At 30.2% G+C, this 22,421-nt stretch overlaps 1 protein-coding gene across 1 annotated transcript in view; it reads right to left on the reverse strand.

Annotated features, from left to right (window-relative positions):
* Positions 1 to 22,421, reverse strand: part of Sptz (zinc finger FYVE-type containing 26 spastizin) — a 170,799-nt gene that overhangs the window by 44,173 nt on the left and 104,205 nt on the right. The window contains exons 22-26 of the mRNA XM_075366816.1: positions 19,055 to 19,552; positions 13,879 to 14,072; positions 7,295 to 7,459; positions 6,319 to 6,576; positions 4,705 to 5,019 (exon numbers count right to left, since the gene is read on the reverse strand). Of these exons, the coding sequence (XP_075222931.1) occupies positions 4,705 to 5,019; positions 6,319 to 6,576; positions 7,295 to 7,459; positions 13,879 to 14,072; positions 19,055 to 19,552 (1,430 nt within the window). The remainder of the gene's footprint in view (positions 1 to 4,704; positions 5,020 to 6,318; positions 6,577 to 7,294; positions 7,460 to 13,878; positions 14,073 to 19,054; positions 19,553 to 22,421) is intronic.

The raw sequence follows: 22,421 nt of genomic DNA on the forward strand, positions 1-22,421 counted from the left end.
ATACTATTGGAACTCCAAATCTGAACGCTTCTTGTTCACCCTTTGCGTACTGTCTAAGTCCTTCAACACATGTGTAGGTAAGTAGTGGGGTACCCAAGTTTTGTCTTGATCTCCTACCTTCACTCTGAAATACATGAGATACACTTGTCAAATGAAACCTGTTATATTTCTTTTTTGCCTTTCCACCATTAACTCACCAAAAATGTAACGAAAAGAATCTGTCGAATTTTTGCAGCAAAACAGAAAGTTTGCTTTATGGCCTGAAAAAATATTTTCACAGACAAAAATGTGTTTGATCATGGAGGATGGAAGAAAACTCAATTTACACACGCTAATCGTTGAAACAGCACTGATAGTAGTTACATGGTGTGTTAGTGGCTTGGATAGCTGCCAATAAACATGTTACATCTTATTAAGTCTCGTCACAATCTCTCCCACCATCTCGCCATTTTCAACACAACCACTGTCCACCATCCTCAACTGTTTAGCTATAGAATGCATGGTATAAGCGAATAAGGTGAATATAATATATTAATTTATTATTAAAAAAAATTTTATGTCTATTTTATATTACATTTAGCAAGTTTTACAACACTTTTTACAAATTTTTAAATTTGGAATCTGCAAAAAATCCTGACGTGATGGAAAAAAAAAAGGTTATTTTCAAATTCGGCATTAAAAAATACATAGGAATCAATTATCAAAAGTTAAAAAACATTCCACAACCCAAATTTTACAGACTTATGCTATTATAGCTTGACCTCCTTTAGAAACGGGAGTTTCCAGCCCTTCTGAAGAACCATCGGTCCATGCTTAAACCTTTGTGTGGGAAGAATATATATAAGTTTCAACTATGTATATAACTGCATGATTTTCTTCTCTGTACCATGTTATAGAGTGCAGATAATGCAAGCTTTTCTCAAGTATCATCAGTCTTGATCAACATTTTTCTGTTTATAGCTTTTTTCCACCACAAGCCTGAATTTTTCATGACTATACAAAAAGCCCAAATTCCCCCTTCAAATGTTATTTGCTTTTTTACTAATAGCAAACGTTTCCTCAGTTCCTCAGAGAAGTGTGTTTTCTATGCCTTAAGTGAAACTCATTCACCATCCTCTGAATAACACATTTGTTGAAATTGTCAAAATCACTTTTCCACTTCTTCCTTCGCTGTTTTTAATAAGGAATATTGAGTTCATTTCCCCTAGTCTCGTTTTATTCTTGTTGCTTTGAAATGTGCTGAAGGGATCTAAGGAATACACCAGTCGCTTTAGAAAAACGAGCCTGAATTTGTTTTAAATTTTTTCATTGTCCTTCTTTGGCTTTTTTCTTTATAAAATTATAAATATTGAGAATAATGCTCGAATCTGACATTTGAAATCCTCTTTCTCCAAATCTGACTGTCTTTGTTGCCATTACAGGTTTATGTTTACACTACAATAAATTAAATTTATGAACAATTTAAATAAAGATAACTAAAAAATAACTTTTCTTTAATGATACTAACACTATTAAAAAACTTATTAACAAATAACGGCTGCGAAGAAAGGTCAATTATGTAAGTATTAAATCCAATTGAAGATTATAAAAAAAACATATACAATGTTTTCAAAAATATACAAAATATTTCAAAAATATATATCAGAGTTCTGATCTCAACTAATAAGCTTACCTTCACCACAAACTATTAATGTGATGCTACACCATACCCAATTTCTAACCGCCACCACTGAACAAAAGAGCTGTACATGATTACACATCATTCATCACAATAGTAACTGAACATTCTAATGTTTCCTACACATTAACAAGAAACCATCACACCCATACCAAATATTAAAATATATTTTTTTATAAGTCCCAGTTTTGTTAAAAAAAAAAAAAAATCAAATGCGTAATATTATTAACATCGAAGTGGCTACATGGAGTTGATTTTTTTTTGACAATTGGGCTTAATACTGAGCTGTCAATTTTTTAATTGAATATTTTGCCAGAATCTACTTATTCATATTTGTCACAAAAGATTATATGGGTATCTTTTTCAAAATTTATTTTTAAATATTCAAATTTGTAATGGATTAAAACTGATATAATAATAAATCATGTATGCCATTTAATATATGTTGTAAAATTATTATTGTGTGGTATTTGCATATGGTTTTATAGTTCACATTTTATCAACAAATGATTTCACAATTAATATTTAATTTTGTCCATTCTTATTTTAGTTTATTTTATCTCTTATTATTTTATTTTATTTACAAAACATTTTTGTAGTTCAGAGGATAATTTATAATACTACTGATTCTTAGGTAAGTTAATACAAAGCCTATTTTAATTATTAGATTACTGTTATTAATATAGTTATTATTAAAACTAAAAATTACAGAAAAATATAACAATCTCTTAATTATTAATGTTAATAAATTGAAAATGAGCTAAAAAATATTACAGCAGTTTAAATTATATTACTATTATTATCCATAATTCAGATAATAGTTGATTGCAATTTGAATATAACTAGTAAATAATAAATGCAAAATTAAGATTTTTCTTATTTGGTAAAGTTAATATCAGAGAATTATATCCATCAAAAAAATCTATCAGAAAACATACTGCTTTATTTATAAACGTGCTTTTTAAATAAAAATATATTATCAATTAATTCCTTCAAAACTCTTACTTTAATCTGTGTTGTCTTTATTTATTTATTATTTTCATATACTTACTTCACTATTTCACATAATTATTATTTTTATGTATTAATACAAATTATAATCGCTTCTCTTTTTATATTCATTAATTTTATACTTAGTAATGCTACTCTGATAGCATTCAAGGAAAGGGTATACCTTTCTCTTATCTTTCTAGGCAAATGTTGAAGCAGTTCTTCTTTATTTAAGGATTAATGCACCTACATTACTGGCATAATCTATACAATGAATAATAAAAAAAATGAGGTCTGTTCAAAAAATAACTAGTTTCTTTAGACTGGTTTTATAGAGGTATTTTAAGACATGTGATTGGGGCCACAGTGTAGCATAGAAACTGACAAACAATCCTACACCAGCCATATACATTTTTAATTATTAGTTTTTGCACATTGTTCATTCAAAGCAGGTGTTGTTTGGTGCCTTCAGTGACTTTTATTAAGAGTAATGTATATGAAGAAAAAGGAGTAAAATCTTGTTTAAGTTTGGCAAAATTTTACCGAAATTCACAAAATGAATCAAGAGGCTAATAGAGAGGACTCTCTGAGCCAAATACAATACTAAGGGAGAATCAGGCATTTTAAAAGTGGTTGAAAATTAATCTATCAAAAACTATGCTTGTTCAGGAAGGCCATCGAAATCAATGGACACTTCTCACATTGCCCAAGTAAACAATTTAGCGAGGTCAAATTACAGTTTGCAAGATAGTAGAAAAGACTGAAATTTTGGTGAGTCAATGTCACAAAATCCCAACTGAAAAATTAGGAATGTATCATATTGCCACCAAGATCATTCTGAAACTCTTGACACAAAAGCAAAAAGTTGATTGTGTAGCGATCTATCAGGAAATATGAATTACGCAAGTGATGAAAACTTTTTGTCAATTATAATTGGTACTGAGACATGGTTGCATGGATATGATGTGGAAACAGTCTCAGTCATCGCAGTGGATTAGAAAATAATTACAGATATTGACAAAGGGATAAAAAAATTATTCAAATGTAAGGTGATGTTAACCGTTTTTCTTGACATCGAAGACATTGTTCACTATATGTTTCTAATGGTAGCTAGTTAGCTTTCAAGAAGTCATAAGATATCTCTGAAAAAATGTGAGGAGGAAGAGACCTGAATTTTGGCTTTCCAACTCATAGTTCCTTCGTTATGACAATGTACTAGCTCATGTGTTGCTGCTAATTCATGAGTTTTGTACAAAAAAAAATTGCTAAGTGTCATTCCTCATCTAATATTTTCAAAATTAAAATTACTGTTAAAAGAACAGAGATTTCAGACAATAAAGTCTATAAAAGGAAATTCACAAAATGCCCTGAAATTCATTCCAAAAGTACACTCCAGAACAGCTTCTTGAAGTGAAAAAAAGCTGTTCAAAAAAGTCATATGGTAGAGACTTCTAAAGAGATTAATTGTACAATGCTGTAACTATTTGAAAAAAAAAAATTATAAAGTTTTTTTAATTTTTTGAACAGATCTCATATTCTGATCTGAATAAAATAATTATTTATTTATAATAAATATATAATAAAATTAAAGATTTTTTTCTGACAATCTGTATAATTTTATATTACCTTTTTTAAAAAAAACTTTTTTTTGGTGTTGTTTTCAATTAAAAATATAAGGTTTTATGCCCACTTAAATTATACCAATGAAGTAAATATTCTGAAGAAAATGGTGTAGCAATATCCTATACAAGTATGGCAGTGTAAATGATATCTATAGCACTGGAAATATGTTAGTTTGCTTTATGGTTTTTGAAGCACATTTATCCAAAAAAACCTTACCATTTTTTATTTCATCAATTCTAGAAGTAACAGTTAAGATTTCCTTAATGGCTGCCTACTTTTATGGTTTTCACCAAAACTTATCCTATATCTTCATTCTAGGGGCTACGTTTTGGGTTGATGAAATAAATCTAAATGGAAATTCAAAAAGAAAAAAATAATAAAAGAGATAAAAATATATCATTTTCATCACAAACCTCATCATTAGGTACCCATTCATTCTTCGATGGTGGTACATCTGGTGGAACAAAACTGGCTTTACCAGTATGCTGCAATCTTATATTACTTATAACATGTTTATTTTGCTTCCTAACCCTTATATCTACTGCTTTTGATGCATATTTACGTAATATGAAATCAATATTCGATCGTGATACTGGATTATTATTTGGCAAATACAAAATTTTACGTTCAACTGCAGTAAGTGACTTTTCAAGAATTGACAGTTGTGTACACATCAGCATTTGTTCAACAATAAGATCTGGCTTGCTTATTAGAGGGCGATACCATTTCTGAAAAACATGAAATCATTTCTAAATTAGTGTATATCTTAACTCTAGAAGCAACAGTCGTAAAGTTATGTACTGTCAAGCCTATTTATTGAAGTTTAAACAATTTTTTTTTTTTTAATTAGCTTTGGTTATTTTGGAACTAAGTATAAGTTAAGGGTATTACATATTATTAAAATGGTTCGATTTTTACTAGTAACTATGTAAAATGTATTATCAAGTCTGTTAGAATTGTGAAAATTAAACGATAAAAAATTAAAATCTGCAAAACCTTTGTTTTTAAAATCTAAAACAACGAAGTACAGAGTGATTCATGAAGAATGTAACAAACATTTGACTAATCATTAGGAAAAGAGAGTATGCGTAAAATTTTATTTCCTTTTAAGGAAAATGACTACTAAAAAGTAGTGATGTTTTAAGATTTTTTTAAGGTGGAAGCTTTAAATAAAACACTAATCTGTGCGTGGTTTTCTCATTTCTAGCTGCAACCTTCCTTATTCAAAAATTATATAAATCTTGAAAAGTTTGCAGTGGAATCAATGAAGATGCCACTGCAAACTAATTAGTACTACTGCAAGTAGAACTAATTTATGTAACTAATAAAATTACCAAGTGACATATTGGAAAATAACATTCTACAGTAAAGTACTGCACTGATGTTATTTTTTAATTAATGTACTTTGAATTGTCTTATGCTCATTGTAAACCAAAAGTATTGCTATTGTATGAAATAATCTTTGCACACAATAAAAATACGAAACATTTCAAGAAGTGCAAAGAAGTGAATTTCACTTCATCAGTAGAAAAAATAGGATTTTCACAAAATCCTGTAAAATATTAACTCATTAATTCTTTTGTAATGAATCTCAGATAAAGCTTCCATTCTTTTAATGTTATATACTTGTTTCTTTACTGAGACACTGTGATTTTAACTCCATAAAGTATATAATGTAATATTTTTTTTTAATATTAATAATTTGCATTAATAAAAAATAAGTAAAATAATCAGTAATTTACAGGATTTGTAAAAAATATAATTTCTACTCATGTGAATACGTTTAATGGACAGAATAATAAATGAAACCGAGAAAAAGTTGTTTACTAAATTACTAATATTATTAAATAATATAATTCTTTTTATTCCTCTAAACTCTAATAAAATCTATATGTGGTACTAAACTCTAGTAAAATCTATAAGTACATCATTTCTTTGATCAATTTTAAGGTCTGATTAAAGGAACTAATCTTGGCTGTGACTGCTAATATCTGTAAAATTAAAATAACAAAAATGTAATATTTTACCTGGTCACTTTCTGGAATGGCACTAAGCATATTAACACCAATATCGAGTAAAACATAATTATTTTTCATTTCAACAGAAACATCTGGAATACTATTTAAATGATTAATAACAACGTGAAGACTATGCAATGAAGTTGCTTCGGAAATAACAAAATTACATATTTTGATTGCAATATCCTTTTGAAGTAATGTCAACATATTTTTGGCAGTCAATTCTAAAGATGATTCTAAAAGCATTAGAATAAGACGTCCAATTAACTGAAATTAAAAGATAATTATATAAATGACAAAACAAGTTATAATACATACAATGAATGTAAAAAATGATTTATAATAATGAATCATAACAATACATACATACAGAATTGTAACAAAAATGTAATCCTATAAGTTTTAACTTTAAATTTTGAATGCCTTATACTAAAATATAATTAAATTATGTAATTCAGATAATTATGTATGTAATTTGGAATGCATATCTGAAAAAAATAAACCAACAGTTTTACAATTGATTTACATGTCAGCCCAAATTTACACAAAACAAAAACTTTACAGTAAAATATTATCAAAGCGTAAGTATAATGAGAAGAAAGAAGAAAAAATAGTGTAAAAAAATAATAGAGAAAAATCATGCAATTCCAACATGCAATAACTAATTTGTAGTTTTAAGGGTTACCTGTCATAATGAAAAATAATTTGTTAAATTAAGTGTGTGTTGTACACTATACTAAGAATCCTTCACTTATTGTTAGAAGAACAAACATCATTATTACAGTATGTTGCAGTTAAAATACACAATATAATTGAACAAAATTGCTTTTATAAAGTTCACCTTTATCTGTTAGTAATATATAATGAAATCACCAAATCATTTTAATATAAAATACTGATCACAACCTTTTTAAAAAGCAATTCATTTTATTTATATGTTATTATTATTATGTATTCATAAATAGAGAATAATAATATCAATTACCTTCCACTTATTATCATAATTTTGATTTAGTGATGGGATTTTGTGCATTTGCATCCATTTAAGTGCCAATTCAAAATTATTGGCATCTAATAATTTTTCTAGTACACACCAGCAATCAGATTTATAAATTTTTTGCCAGTCTTCTCCTCCACAGATTAACAGTACCTGAAACAAAATATAGAATTTTAAATCATAAACGGAAATCCTATAATTTTCAATTTTTCACAAACCAATTACTAAATAATATTTTTATAACTCAAGAGTGGGAAAGGATTCTTCAATGGAATAGAAATATTTTGCAAATAAAAGTAATTAATCTTTTTTGGAAAAAAATATATAAAAAAAAAACTTTAAAAACCACTCATATTAAATGCACAAAAAGTAGAAAATAAAAAGTACGTAAAATTATTTTTAAATAATCATTCTTAAATTAAGCACATTAAAAGTTAAACAATAATTTTAGTATGGTATTTCAGAATAGATTTGACAACAAGCTTTGATGGTGATATGTAAGTAAGATTATGTGAAAGTTACAGCTTCAAATTAAAATTTTGATGTTTTTGCCAATTTTTTCATATGCGTGATGAATGGTCTAAAGAGTGGGGAGCACTCTTGTCAATTTCAAAGTACAAATCGTTGCTCCTCACTCTTTAGGCCATTCATCACGCAGATGAAAAAATTGACAAAAACATCAAATTTCTAATTTGAAGCTATAACTTTCACATAACCTTACATATCACCATAAGATCTTGTTGTCAAATCAAATCTGAGATACCAACCTAAAATTAAATATCTTAAATTACACACTTTTAGTGTGTTTAATTTAAGAGTGTTGGCTTAAAAGTTTTTTTTTACATAGTTTTTATTTTCTACTTTTTAGTTTTCATAAGTTTATACTTTACAGTTGCACTAGCGCACAGGTTTGAGCGATCTTTTGAAGTTTTTATGCCTCTAATTTCCAATACTGCACCACACAAGAATATAGGCAGCTTTCAAAATTCACATATCTTAAAATATACTCATATGCTCTTCAAACATCACAAATATTAGGTCTCTAGTTTCACATATTAAAATCTCTCACGCATTCATACACTGAACCAGTCAGTAATGTCACTCAATACACCAAAGAAAATTCTGGATTTCCAAATTCCAGCCATAATTTAACAAAAGTTGCAGGCAATCTTTTTTTCACCGTGTGTGCAGTCATGTGTTCAAATTCTGTCGGCAGCAAAATTAATTTTTTGATTTTTTTGGTACTTTTTTAAACCTTTTTGATGTTTTTTTTAAGGTGATTCTGATCTTAATTTGTAATCTATGCAGGGAAAATGCACACTCTCACTTATGATCAAAGAGTAGTAATGACTTTTACTAACTAGCTTATTAAGTATCATGAATCATCAGACATAAATATTGAATGTAACGGTTACATGAAATCTGAATTTTTGTTTCAGCCGTAGAAAAAATACTTTCATTCAATTTAATCAATTGAAACGACAATATCACAAACATGGATAATTCTTTCACTAAGAAAATATGCATGTAAACAAGGTTGCCTAAGTTCAACGGGCATTTTTTTCACTAATTAACGTATCTTAACGACTTGAAAATGTTGCTAAAATGTGTTGTCATCAGGAGCAAACCTGTATGCAAAATTTCGGAAGTGCTTCAAAATTCGACTGAAGGGTTCCGTACCATGAATCTCACATACATAAGTCCAGTCTCGCATACATAGTCCAAGAGCGAGTTAATATAAGAGTGGTAAAAAAAAAGAAATTAACATAAGTAGTATCTAATACAGTAATTTCTTCATGAACTATGGTCCAGTAAAATGTCTTGTATACAGAAAATTTCCTTAAATGTTATTATCAAAAGATTTCAGAAGGTTTTGCATAATATTAATATTAGGTTTAGGTGACAAACTGATCATATATATGTATGCATGCGTGTATGTGTATACACACACACACACGAACATACATACATAAACTATACATCCCTTTCTGCCTTATAAAGATGGAGATGAAATTCTTTTCTATACAGAGTAGGAATATTGTGGTTAAGGGGATAACTCCCATTGCTTATATGGGAAAAGTCCCCAAGTAAGATTTTTTCCTTTATTTGAACATTGAGGATCACCAAATGAGCTGATGCCGCCAACATCTGTTTAATATTTGATTTATGTTGCAATCTTTACTATTTATAAGGATTTCTAATCACACCTGTTTAAAAGTATTTATATCATCAAAGACAATTAAAGATTAAAGGTCTTTATATCATCAAAAATCAAATTCTGGTCAAATTTTGTACTTCACATATACTACAAAATTCATATCTCATCATAAGAAACAGTATCATGGCTTTAGTAGAGGATAAGACTACTGTTGCCAATATGAATAAGCATAAATAAAACTGGTAATTTTATCTACAAAGTCAGTTTGGCTGGATTTTTAGATAAATGTTAACAATGACATTGAAGATGTTAAAAATGAATTAGAACTAACAACAGGTTATGAGATTAAAGGAGAGAATAGAATAGTTAGATATTTCCGGTTTTACTAAAATAATATTTTACAATAACTAAAGATATTTTGAACAGCAAATAGAAACAAAAATAAATAGTAGAATATAAAAATGGCTTGGGGAATTCATTGGAGAATTGGCTGGTAACATAAAAATTAGTAACTCTTGGTATCAAAACTTCCTGCATGAGAAAGCCCGCTTATGTTCACGAAGACAGATTTCCGATGGCCCTTTATTTAATTCATCTGTAAAACTACTCTTAATAAATGTTGTTGCCGAATGGCTTCGATAGCATGTGGCACTTAATAACCTTGTAGTAGCCTTGAGAAGAGCTGTTGTCGTCGATTGGTTTCAACTGCTCACTGTAACTAATAACCCTGTGGTAGCCCTGAAAAGAGACATTTTTATTGTCGATCGACTTTGACGGCTCGTTGTAATCTATAACCTTATGGCAGCCCTGAAAAAGGCATTTTTTGCGTTAGCTCTGAGAAGAGCTGTTGGGTCCAGAAGCTGGTCTCTGGCCAAGTCAGGAAGTTGTGGCTCATCCATTGGAATCAGACCACGCTTCCCCTCAGCGGCAGTTGGGTCCCCACTACAGCGTGGCAGTGGTGGCCCCCAGAGCCCTGCAGTGTCGAGTTGACAATTTTGCATCTTTTGCCAGTACAGCCAAGGCAGTTCTCCCCACGATCCCACACTGAGCCAGCTCCTGCTGCTGCATCTGCTGGCCAGGGTGATTGAAGCCCGGTGAGCTGGAGTGAGAAAGTAGCATCCGGATCCAGCGGCTCCCTTTATGGGCCGGCCAGGCCTGCTGCTCCAGCGGGGATGTTGGCATCCACTAGTAGGACCCATGTTGATGCAGCCAAGGAACTTCTTCCACCTTCTTCTTGTTGATCTTCTCCAGCTGGTGGTCGACGATGAATTAAAAATTCACTTCTGTGCATGCTCTTTAACTGGAGCCTAAGAGTGGTGGGGCCATAGCGCCACGATGGTGGGAGTGACACTTCTATCAGCGCATACATATACTGTGCTCCAGCTGACATCTGAGGTACTACTGTTGTTGTTCGCTGATATTAAATTAGGCATATATGTGGTAACAATGTGTTATAAAGAGTAGGATCTTTAATACTTATACGAAAATATCAAATTGAAGCCACAATTTGATATAATTCCTTTTCCAAGAGGTGGCTGGAATTTTTTCCTTTTTAATGAATGATAAGGGGCGTTGTCTAAATTAATAACAGAATTATCTTCCAGAAGAAGTAACACATTGCTAAAAAGACATTTATCTTGTTACAATAGTCTCTTGTAGATTTAGATTAAAAATCTACAGATCATCATTGACAAACCCAGTACCACTGCCGATATGTTTATTATGCCTATCTTTAGCCGATGGAATCTTATTATTGGTTGATAAGCCACACAAAAGGGCTTCTTTTGATGAATTCACAGCTTCTTCTTTCCAAACAAAACTTTTCTTGTGGCCTTTATTGACCTAAGTTTCATCCATATAACATATTATATGACAAATAAAATTAAAGAGCAGTGGGGCATTTTTTTTGGAATGCCTTTGTAAAAAAATTGTAAGAATCATTTTATCTTTATCTCTTAACTGATAATGACTTCATTTTTTTGAAACTCATAAAAATCCAAATGTATTTCCTAATATTAGTAAATCGTTAAGTTACTAATCTCAACAATCTTCTTGTAGAATGTTAATATTATTTGTTTATGTGACATAATCAGAAGTTAATTAAACCTATAAACAAAATAAATTCTTCTATAGTTACAGGATGGGGTGAAATAACTTAAAGTTTTTTTTAAAAAAAATGCTGTAATCTAATATCCTGTCTGCTTACCTTTTTTAAAATTCTTTTAAAGAAGGGAAATCTGATTGCTCAAACATAGTAAACTGACTCCTACCTTTAAAAAAGGCAACCCTTCAGACCTCAGCACCCATCAACCCAAAGATTATCCAAACTCTTTGAAAAAGCTGTCATAAAAGTCTTGAAAATTAATTGGAAATAATAGATTTTTCACATCCAAAATCTGGATTTAGGAAACGGAAAAGTACAATGAATGATATCTACAAATCTATTTTTAATATTCAAGAGCAGTTAATATGTGATCTGACCAAGGATTTCAATTGTGTAAATCATGAAATCTTTCTCAAAACTTTATAGCATACTATTAGGTCGCAAGAAATTCAATGGATGAATAAAACATAATTACAATTTAACATAAAAAGTTTTGGTCCTACTAAAATAACATATAACCACAGAATTCTCCTTCTGTTGTATAAATTTTTTTATGAACTAAAATATTCTGAAATTTTAGGTAGAAATGACAAAAATATGTTCTATAAAATGTACATCTCACTTTTCCTATATTTCTTTGTCATCACTTTTTAATTTGATTTTAAAAATAAATATCTATTTTTTCAATTCTAATGTGTGTATTACATTTATAAAGATATTATTAAACAAGCATTATAACTTCAAAGTAGTATATAATATTAAAAAATATGTCAATATTAATTTATGGGCTACTGCATATTTTAACTTTAGGATCATGGAAAAATTACTAACTTACTGCTACATGTCGACTTCCAGTGACCATATGTCCCTTATTGCATTGAGTATTTTCTGGAATAGATTCTTGTTACCTATTGTGTGATACCTCATGAAATGTAGGACTCCGTGTGGTGCCTGGCTGTTCCCTTGTTCTTCTTATTCTGCCAATTCGATGACCTCCCAGTGTTCTAAAGTTTGAGTATGAGCACCATGGAGAAGATAAATGAAATGGTTCCAATGATTCACAGTATTATGAAAAAATCCTTTCATTTTCAGCGCATGAGTTTCTCATATAATAGTTACATAATTGAGGTTCAAATTTTTCAGCCAAGTACTGACACATGATTAGCAAATATGTTCATTGCAAGGCCATACAACACCATTAGTTTTGTAAAGAAGCATAGTGTATCCATTGTAACATTGTAACATCCAGTGTAACATTGTCGGAAAATTAAAAAATTTCTTGTTAACATTATTAATGAAATTAAAACTGTTTCATAATAAACTTCTAGAACCGACTAGTTAACCAGCTGCAGTACATTAAACACAGACACCAAATTGAATTTACATCATTGTGATACAAACTTACGTTTATCTTATCCTTTCCATTCGAGGTATTTAATCAGATAAAAATAAATCTATTTTTGCTAAAAATAAATCAATTGTGTATTTAAACAAATAATCAGTGGTGTCAGTATCTAATAAAAGTACTGCCATAACTTTAAAAGTTAAAAAACTTGACTAAACAATATAAAACTCTTTAAATGATTAAACATGTTCCATGTACATAGTCAAAATTTAGTTTACTAAGAATTTACTCAGAATTTTTTTATTGAAAATTGTTGGTAACAATAAATATACTGTTCAGTACTAACAAAAGGGACTGTACTTCTGCATGAAAATGTAACACCTCATTTGACACGTCATGAAAAATTAAAAAAAATTCAAATGGGAATGTGAGATTACCTCCTTGTAGCCCTGACCTTGTGGCACGTGATTTCTTTATATTTGGTCACATGAAAAAGTCATTGTGAAGTAGTGATAACATTCCCAAGATGCCCAAAATGTAATGTAGGAATGGTTATTGCATGTTGCATGGGAATTTTTTAACAAATGTATAGAAAAATTATCGCATGCTTTGATAAATGTTTAATTAAACTTCACGATTACAGAGAAAACTACCTCAAATTACATTCATTTTTAAGTAAATAAAAGAATTTTCATAAACATTCTATAAGTTATTTTTTATTTTCTTTATCCTAGTATAATTAACTTTTTGATTGCCTGACATATGTTACGTAACTTGACATGACAATAATGAAGCATTTATGTTAATGTACATAAAATAATAGCATGTATGTATTATTTAGGATAACCAGAGTAATTTAACTGGAGATGGAATTTTAGATCTACAATTCATGTGGGTCTAAATTATTATTTTTTTAATTTTCTTTTTGAAAAAGTTAATAATACTATTACATGTTCAAAACTTACTTGTTGACAAATAGAAATATCTGAAAACAATTCTTCAGCAATTTTTAATTTATTTGCTGTTAAACCAGGTTGAGTTAAAAGTGTCTGAAGTGCAACTAATGCATTAGGTAAGCTCCAGTTTTGTAAATTGTTTAATACACCATTTGCCATTAACTGAATATTTTTAATTCTTTGGCACCACCTCCATCCGTCAGCTGAAAAATATTTTTAATAATCTTTATAATATAATTATAATACAATATAATATTATAATTACTAATCTTTCACAAATAACTATCAGTTTATTTAAATTGTATTTAAAACTAAGTAATATGATTAATTAAGATTTTTATTTATTTAATATGAGACTACTGTTTCTCAGAATTTATTTTTACTTCAGGCTAGGATAATATTCTTCTAATACATATTGAAACAGTATTAAAGATTTTCAGATTATATATATTAAATCTAAAGATGTCTGTATGTTGGTGCCATGGCCTAATGGTTGTATGACATTTGACACGAGACTCAATTAACTTGCAGAAATAGGTTAGCCAATCTCAAGAATAATATGCGTCCATGTCTATTAGAAAATGAGGACTGAAATGTGCTCTCCAATTGCATTCTTTACATAACTGAATGTATTTTTATATATCAGAATGCCAAGCTCACCAAAATGCAGATTTTCAGTCCTGTAAATGACACTGTTCACCATAGTGTTGAATACAATGAACATAATTTATTATTACAAAATTCTGATGTGGACACCACATGACTTCCTTGAACACCTATTAAATTACATATACACATTTTTTTTTTTTTTTTTAATGAAAAGTAAATAAAATTTTATTTCATTAACAACTTATGACTTTTTTTCATATTTTTTTAATTGCTATTATTGAATTATTATTTATTGTAATTTTTTTTTACAATCGGAGATTAATAATTATTAAGAAATCAATATATTTAAATTAAAAAAAAAAAGTTAAAAAAAAGGAGATGAACTCGGATTTGAACCAATTCTCTTGTAAGATCCAAATATTTCATTAATTAAAATTTTATTTAGCTCTAACTCTGGAACCAATGAAAATAAGTACCACTCATGATATAACATTGAAAAGCTCTCAATGAGGACTTATTATTGCAGTTAAGTTTTTTGGACACTTTTGGCCAAGTTGATTGTAATCAAAGTGGGAGGTGCATAACCAGATGCTACAACAGTCCTAAATCCAATATTTCAACATCCTATGGCTAATCGTTTTTGAGTTATGCAAGATACATACACACATATGTATGTATATATATATATATATATATATATACATACAGACATCATGCCGAAACTAGTAAAATAGATTCAAGGATGGTCAAAATGGATATGTCCACTGAAATCTGAAATTTTTCACGATCACAGTACTTCCATTACTTCATACAAGGAAGTAAAAACCAACTCTTGACTAGTGTCTCTTGTACTCAAATGCTTTACATGCATCGCAGCTAAAAGAAAGTCTTACATTATAAAGAAACAGATTAGTATACTCTTTTCTGTGATAAAGAATGCATACAACTATATTATACTATCTATGTAAAGATAACTTTGTGGAAAGATGTATGAGAGATAACTGATATGTAAGAGACAATAACACACTGTAATAAGTTGTTCTAATATGCAAATCATCTGTTATTTTTTTATACTTATATTAATACCTAGTAATGATAAATTAACCCATTCCCAATGAAAGAAGGGTAGCGCCTGTCAGTTGATATCACTAGCATAATGTCTAAAGACAGGCACTGCCCATCCTCAACTGTAACCTATTTTCTTAACATTTCTATCTACAAAATGTGTTCACTGTGCCTTATTACAACTTTTTTGAATCTCTTTGTAATTGTACTATCGATTTTCACATTGACAATCAACTATTATTGACTTGATTTCGATTGCTATTTCCAAACTGGTTTGTTTTTTGTTTACAATATGATATCTTGAAGTGAAGTTTTTGTTAGGTACAAGGAGTTTAGCAATTTTGTACAAAACATTCTAAATGTGATAGTGAAGAAAGTCATGTTTCGGATAATGAAAGTAATCAAAGTATCGATAGTGAGAGTGAAATAGCTAATGTTGAAGATCAAGTTGAAGATTCTAACCGTTCAACTTGCAAGTGGATAACTGCTCTTATGTGGTTAAAAACATGGAATTTTTAGGTAATTCTGGCATTAATCTGATAATTTCCCAACAATTAACTGAAAATTCAACAGAGTTAGATGTTTTCAATAAATTTTTGGGTGAACAATTTTGTATTCAAATTTGCAATGAGACAAATAAATGTGCAAAAGAAAAAATTGATGCAGCAGAAATGGCAGAGTAAGGTGGATAGATGTAACAGTAAATGAAATGAAGGCGAATTATAGAAAATATTCTAATATAAAAACAAGCAACAAACTCTAATAAAAAAAATCCCCATATTTTGCTTTGATAATTATTATTGCACAGAATCCTAAAGACAATATCAATAAATACTGGTTTACAAGAAAAGTTTTATACTTTCCTGTTCTTGGAGGAACAACGGCCTGTGACTGTTTCAAAATGATTTCTTGAAACGGAAAGAAATGATTTCTTTCATCATCCTTGGATGAAAGTGACAAAATAAGGTAAATAAAGAGTGTAATTGATTTATTTATTCAATCTTTAAAAAAAATGTTCACACCAGGGAAACATGCTTCCATTGATGAAAGTTTGATACTGTTGCAAGGAAGACTTTCCTGTATACAGTTCAATCCTAAAAAGGGGGCAAGATTTGGGATTAAGACTTACAAGGTATGTGATTCTATTGGTTGCAGTAATTGGTTGTTATAATTTAAAAATTGCTGCTGGTAATGCCACAGGATCTGAAACTACAGAAAATTTAGTTAGTGAAGTTGTTTTAGAGTTGTACAAGGTCTGTAAATAAAGTAATGAGACTGGTTCAGAAAAACTTTTTATTTACAATCGAATTATACATTGACTCTTATCACCTTCAAAATAGTTCCCTTGGAAGCCATGCAATGCTTCAAACAATTTTCCCACTCTTCATAGCAGTGTTGGAACTCAGAAACTAGAATAGCCTTGAGATGGTCGGGTACATTTTTAAAAATGTTTTTTTCTACTGTTCCAAAATGGTGTCCTTTGAAGTGTTTTTTAAAAAGTCGGGAACAGGACAAAGTCAGGTAAGGAATTACAGGAATGTTTTTCTTTCCCAAATACTCATTAATTGAGAGTGCAGTGTGACAAGGTGCATTTTCATGATGCAGCATCCAGTTGTCTTTGATGGCTGGTCTCATGCGGGCAACTCTTTTCAGCAGTCTTTCAAGAATTTCTCCCTAAACATACTAATTAACAGTCTGTCCTGTACAAAAAAACTCCTAATGGGCAATGCCATTACTATTGGAGAAACAAATCAGCATAGTTTTGATTTGCTCATTTTTGCTTTTTTGGGATGTGGTGAGTTTGCTTCTGGGTCCTACATAAATATCAAAGATTCATCACCAGTAATAACATTTTTTTTTAGAAAATCAGGATGAGTTTCAATTCATCCTATAAGATTGCGGCACACTTCCACCCTGTTGTTTTTCTGTTCAACAGTGAAGTTTTTTGGGACCAATTTTGCACAAACTTTTTTCATGTCCAATTCGTTTGCCAAAATATGATGGACTGTGATAAGGTTTAAATTCAATTGTTCTGACAGTTAATCGTTGGTTGTACTTATCAAGTCTCTAATTTGCTCACTTTTTGATGTTAATAGCCCTCCAGAGCGTGGATCGCCTGCAACTGATTCTGGCCATCTGAAAATGCTTTAAACCAACAAAATCTTGGGCTCTTGACAAGAGCATCATCTCCATACGCCCCATTCAATTTTGAAAAAGTTTTAGTAACATTCTCACAGAGTTTAACACAAAACCTGATTGCACACTGTAGCTCATTATTAGTTTCACTCATTTTTGTAATGCAAAACAAAAACTTGTTTATGTCTTACATGGCAACAATAGGCTAAAAATATTAATACCTAATATAAATCAGCTGTTCATATAAACATATGTTTACTAGTAAACATACATAAGTGCTGCCACTTTGGCTGCCAAAAAAACTAATCTCATTACTTTATTTACAGATCTCATATGATGATTTGCTTCACCAAGGCCATGTTCTGTACATGGATAACTGGTATACAGTTCACCTAATTATACAGAATGTTTCTTAGTTAAGGTACTTATACTGTGAGAACCTTACAAATTAGAAGAAAAAACACCCCTAAAAATCTGAAGAAAATAAAATTGAATTTGAGAAAATAAAATTTCTTCCTGTAAAAATTTGTTGTGTGTGAAGTGGCATGACCAGAAGATGGTAACAATGTTGTCCACACTTCATGCCCATGTAGAGTACCAGGAGGTTATTTCTCAAAGAGAAAAAAAGAAACCTAACCCTAAAATAGTATTAAAACCTAATGTAGTGGTTGACTATAATAAAAATATATCTGGTGTTGACAAGCAGGACCAAAAGTTATCATCTTTCCTATTATGCAAAGGTGCATGAAGGGATATAAAAAATACTTTTTTATCTTTTTGACTTGGTGTTATACAACACCAATCTAATATATAGTATGGTTGCCAAGAGCAACCATACTATATTGCCAGCAAGCAAGGCAAAACCATCAAGAAGATGTAAAGTTTGTAGTGCTCAAGGAAGAACGAGTGAAACAGTGTACCAGTACAAAAAATGTCAAGTCCCTTTGTACCCAGAAACTTGTTTTGCAGAGTACCATACAATAGTAAGTTACTAAAACTGTAAATCTACTTTATAAACAGTGTAAATAAAATTGTTCAGAAACAAATTTAAGTGCTATAAATTATTGATAAGTTATACTTTTTATATTTATGCTGATGGTCTATAATGTTATACTGTATAGTTACTAGAAAGCAAAAAACCCAGTCTGTGGGCTGGGAAATTTTTAGTTAAACTTAGATGGGAGTGGGAACTATTTCTGCAGAACCATATTAAAATATATTTCATGCTTTTCTTGGATAATTGTTTTTTAATATTCTCAATGCTTTTGCTACCTATAAAAACATTTAAGTCTTTCAGATTGATAGTTTTTTTTTTTGAAGAGAGATAATAAGTAACATGAATTATTATAAATAAAATAAAATATAAAATAACAACCTTTAATTGATGCTAATTTAAAGTAGAGTAAATCCTTTAGTTTACATATATTTGGCTCATTCTGAAATATAATTTCTGGAAGAGCTGAAATCATTTCTAAAGATTTTTCTAAATCATTATTTAAAAGTGTATTATCCAACCAATCCCAAAGTACTTCAGTATTTGGATAATTTTGAAGAGTAGCAACAACTTGGTTATCATTAAATATATGTGACAGAATATTGATTCTTTCACTACTCAATTCATCTTCCAAATAGTGATATGGTTCAGCATCATTTAAAATTTCTTCAGCTCGTTCAATACAGTGAAGTTTTTGTACAAGCATTCCCACAACTGGTGATCTCACAGTAAAATATTTTAATACAGATTCTTTAATTTCCTGTTTCTTCCAATTTTCTTCATGTGTTACAATATTTTCCTCATTGTAATCAAACAATGTTGATATCCTGGAGTAGTCAATGCGAATACAAAACCCTACGCTATCCGTAATTTGAATCTCTGTAACATAAGTACATATTTATTTAGTTGTATTAACACTGTAAATACTTCTTACCATAAATAACAACATTCATTATTATCATATTTTCCATCTCTAACCTGTCAGTTTTAACAAATAACAGCAGTAAAATATAAATTTCAAATTCAAAAATATTTATGGATCAGTATCATGAGATGTGTTAACTTGAAAAGCTCTGAAATCTGCAAGAACAATGTGCATACATTTTGTTAATTAAAAAAAAGGAACAAAGAAAAAAAATATATAAACAATTAATAAAAAAATTAGTAAATAAGAGAATATATAGAATAAGTAAATAAATAAAATATAAATAAAGACACTAGAATGCTTAGTTACGGCATAACTAACATGTATCCTAGCATACCCATAGACCAAAAAAAATACTGTAAAAATTACAAAAAATAAATAAAAAAGTACCCAAGAAGATCCAAAATTTATTAAACTTATCATCACTATCGTAAGAAATATATTCATCAAAACTATTCTGAATTTAATAACAAATATTTTACATAAAATATACCTTACCTATGGGATTTCCACTATCAGCTATTATGTCAGAAATATATTTACATGAGTTTGAGGGTAAATTAATACGTGGTGTAACTCATGCACATAAAGTTTCAATATGGACACAATATGTTGATGACGGAGTAAAGGTTGAGATTTGATGATGGACTGCCACCATTTTACCACTACTCGTGGTTTATAGCTCTAGAAACTGTTATCTTGTGTTAATCGTAGTGATTTGAACATTAAATTGTGTAAGAATGTCTAACAAACAATCGTACGAGTGTGGAGTACAAGACTATTAATAGTTTTTAAGTTATTAATTTTTAGTAAACAAGGTGGACAGAAACAGTGTAGTGTTAGTAGTGAACAAGATTAGTGAATTAAACTAGATTATTTAGGTTAATAGATTTAAAAGTGATAAGAATTTTAGTATACAATAAATATAAGAAGTGTTTTCTAAATGAAAATATACATAGAGATAGGTTTAAACTTAAATAAGTGAAAAAAAAAACAAAGTTGTTAGGTTAAGTAATATAGTAGCACTGACAATTTTGGCACACTATAGAAAGTAACATAGTAGCTCCGGCCACTTGTGATACACATTTAGAATTGTTTTTAGCGAGTTATAATTTACATAAGTGAAATAAACTAATTTTTAAGGTTAAATAAGTGAAACTTATAGTGATAAATATTAGGAGTGTTAAGATTTATTTAATAATCAACTTTATAAAGACTAACATAGTTGGTCGTAAATAGTAACATAGCTGGTCCTAGTATAAATTTAGTACATTTTACATTTTATAACTGAAAACAGACATACTAATCTAGTTTATAATATTTTATTTCATTGAATTAATGGATGTTAAATATTATAATATTAAATAATTATATATTGCTTACAGAGTAACATAGTCGGTCATAAATAGTAATATAGCCAGTCTTAGTTAGTAACATAGTCGTTCCAAGTGTAAATTTTTATATGTCATAATTGAAAACAGGTGTACCAACTTAGTTTTATTTTATTGAACTGGTGACTGTTAAATCTTATATATCTATTCTAATAGAATAATCCTTTTTGGCAATGAGCGGTTAATTTGAATCTTGTAAAAAAATTTTTTTTTACTCAGTTCTAAGGGAATATATTATATAGGGAAAGTATATGTTAATTAATATTCTCCTATAAATATGTGCCAGGGCCCCTGGGCCCATAACCTGTTGGGTACCAGGTCAGACCCCCAAGGTCCCCCCCACCACTTCTCCCCAAAAATTTCTTCCTCGACTTTCTTGACCCCTCTCACCACCCCTATTTTTCTTTACGGAGTGAACAATAAATTTGAGTTTTGCAGGACTTAGAAATTTTTTCTTTCTCACGAGCAAATATACAGGGAAAGACTTGTTTCCTTATAGCTCCGATCCAAGGCCCCTGGGTACATAACCTGTGGAGTTCCAGGCCGGACCTCCCCAAGGTACCCCCACCTCCTATAAATTCTACATTTCAGCAGCACCATCCTCCCACACTCAGTTTTTTGCACTCTCATGCAAGGTGCACAAGGCATCTACAGACACGCAGATTGTCATAAAATGACTTCACACCTAAAGAACACTGATATAGTAAAAAGGATAGAAGAAAAAAAGCAGACGCAAAATACCAACATTGTGACCTCACCTGCTAAGATCAATATGGAAGAAGCAACACCCTACTTGAAACCGTTGGAGCCATGACATAACAAAGGCAGTAAAGATAAGATAAGATCCAAGGCGAGGCAATCCCCTAACGCTGTGGAAGTAGCAACTGGTGCGTTAAAACAAATTGCCCAGAGATTTGAGCAGCTTGCTAAAGTGCTTCGGAAGAACATGGACAAGCGTGTCAAGAGAAGCATCAAAGAGTTGGAAACTGACCTCAGCATCGCTGTACTGGATCTGAGAAAGCTGGCTGATGCTAACAAGACTAGCGCCAGAACTAGTTGCACAGTGACTACACAAAAAAAAATCAATACAGTCTGTCCCAATCAGGATGCGCTGGAGAATGGGATACCAGCAGCAGTTACCAAAGCTTATCAAAAAGGACTGGCCCAAAAAAGTCTAAGAATACCTACATAGGGACGCTGGGTAGAAGACAGGGGACTGAACACTGTTGCAGTGGTGGAAATACACATATTTACAGAGGGCAAGACAATGGAAATTTTTGCAGCCAGGCACCCACAAGTGGCCTGGCTCCTTAGCAAAGCTAACATTAGGGCTGGGGAAGTGATGACAGTTACACTAGGGGCATATTTAACTGGTGGTACAAGGGATATAGAAGCTCCTGTTTTAAATAAGTATCATGTTGTATATGTTGAC

The sequence above is a fragment of the Lycorma delicatula genome, chromosome 5, assembly GCF_047948215.1.
Source record: "Lycorma delicatula isolate Av1 chromosome 5, ASM4794821v1, whole genome shotgun sequence".
NCBI lineage: Eukaryota > Metazoa > Arthropoda > Insecta > Hemiptera > Fulgoridae > Lycorma > Lycorma delicatula.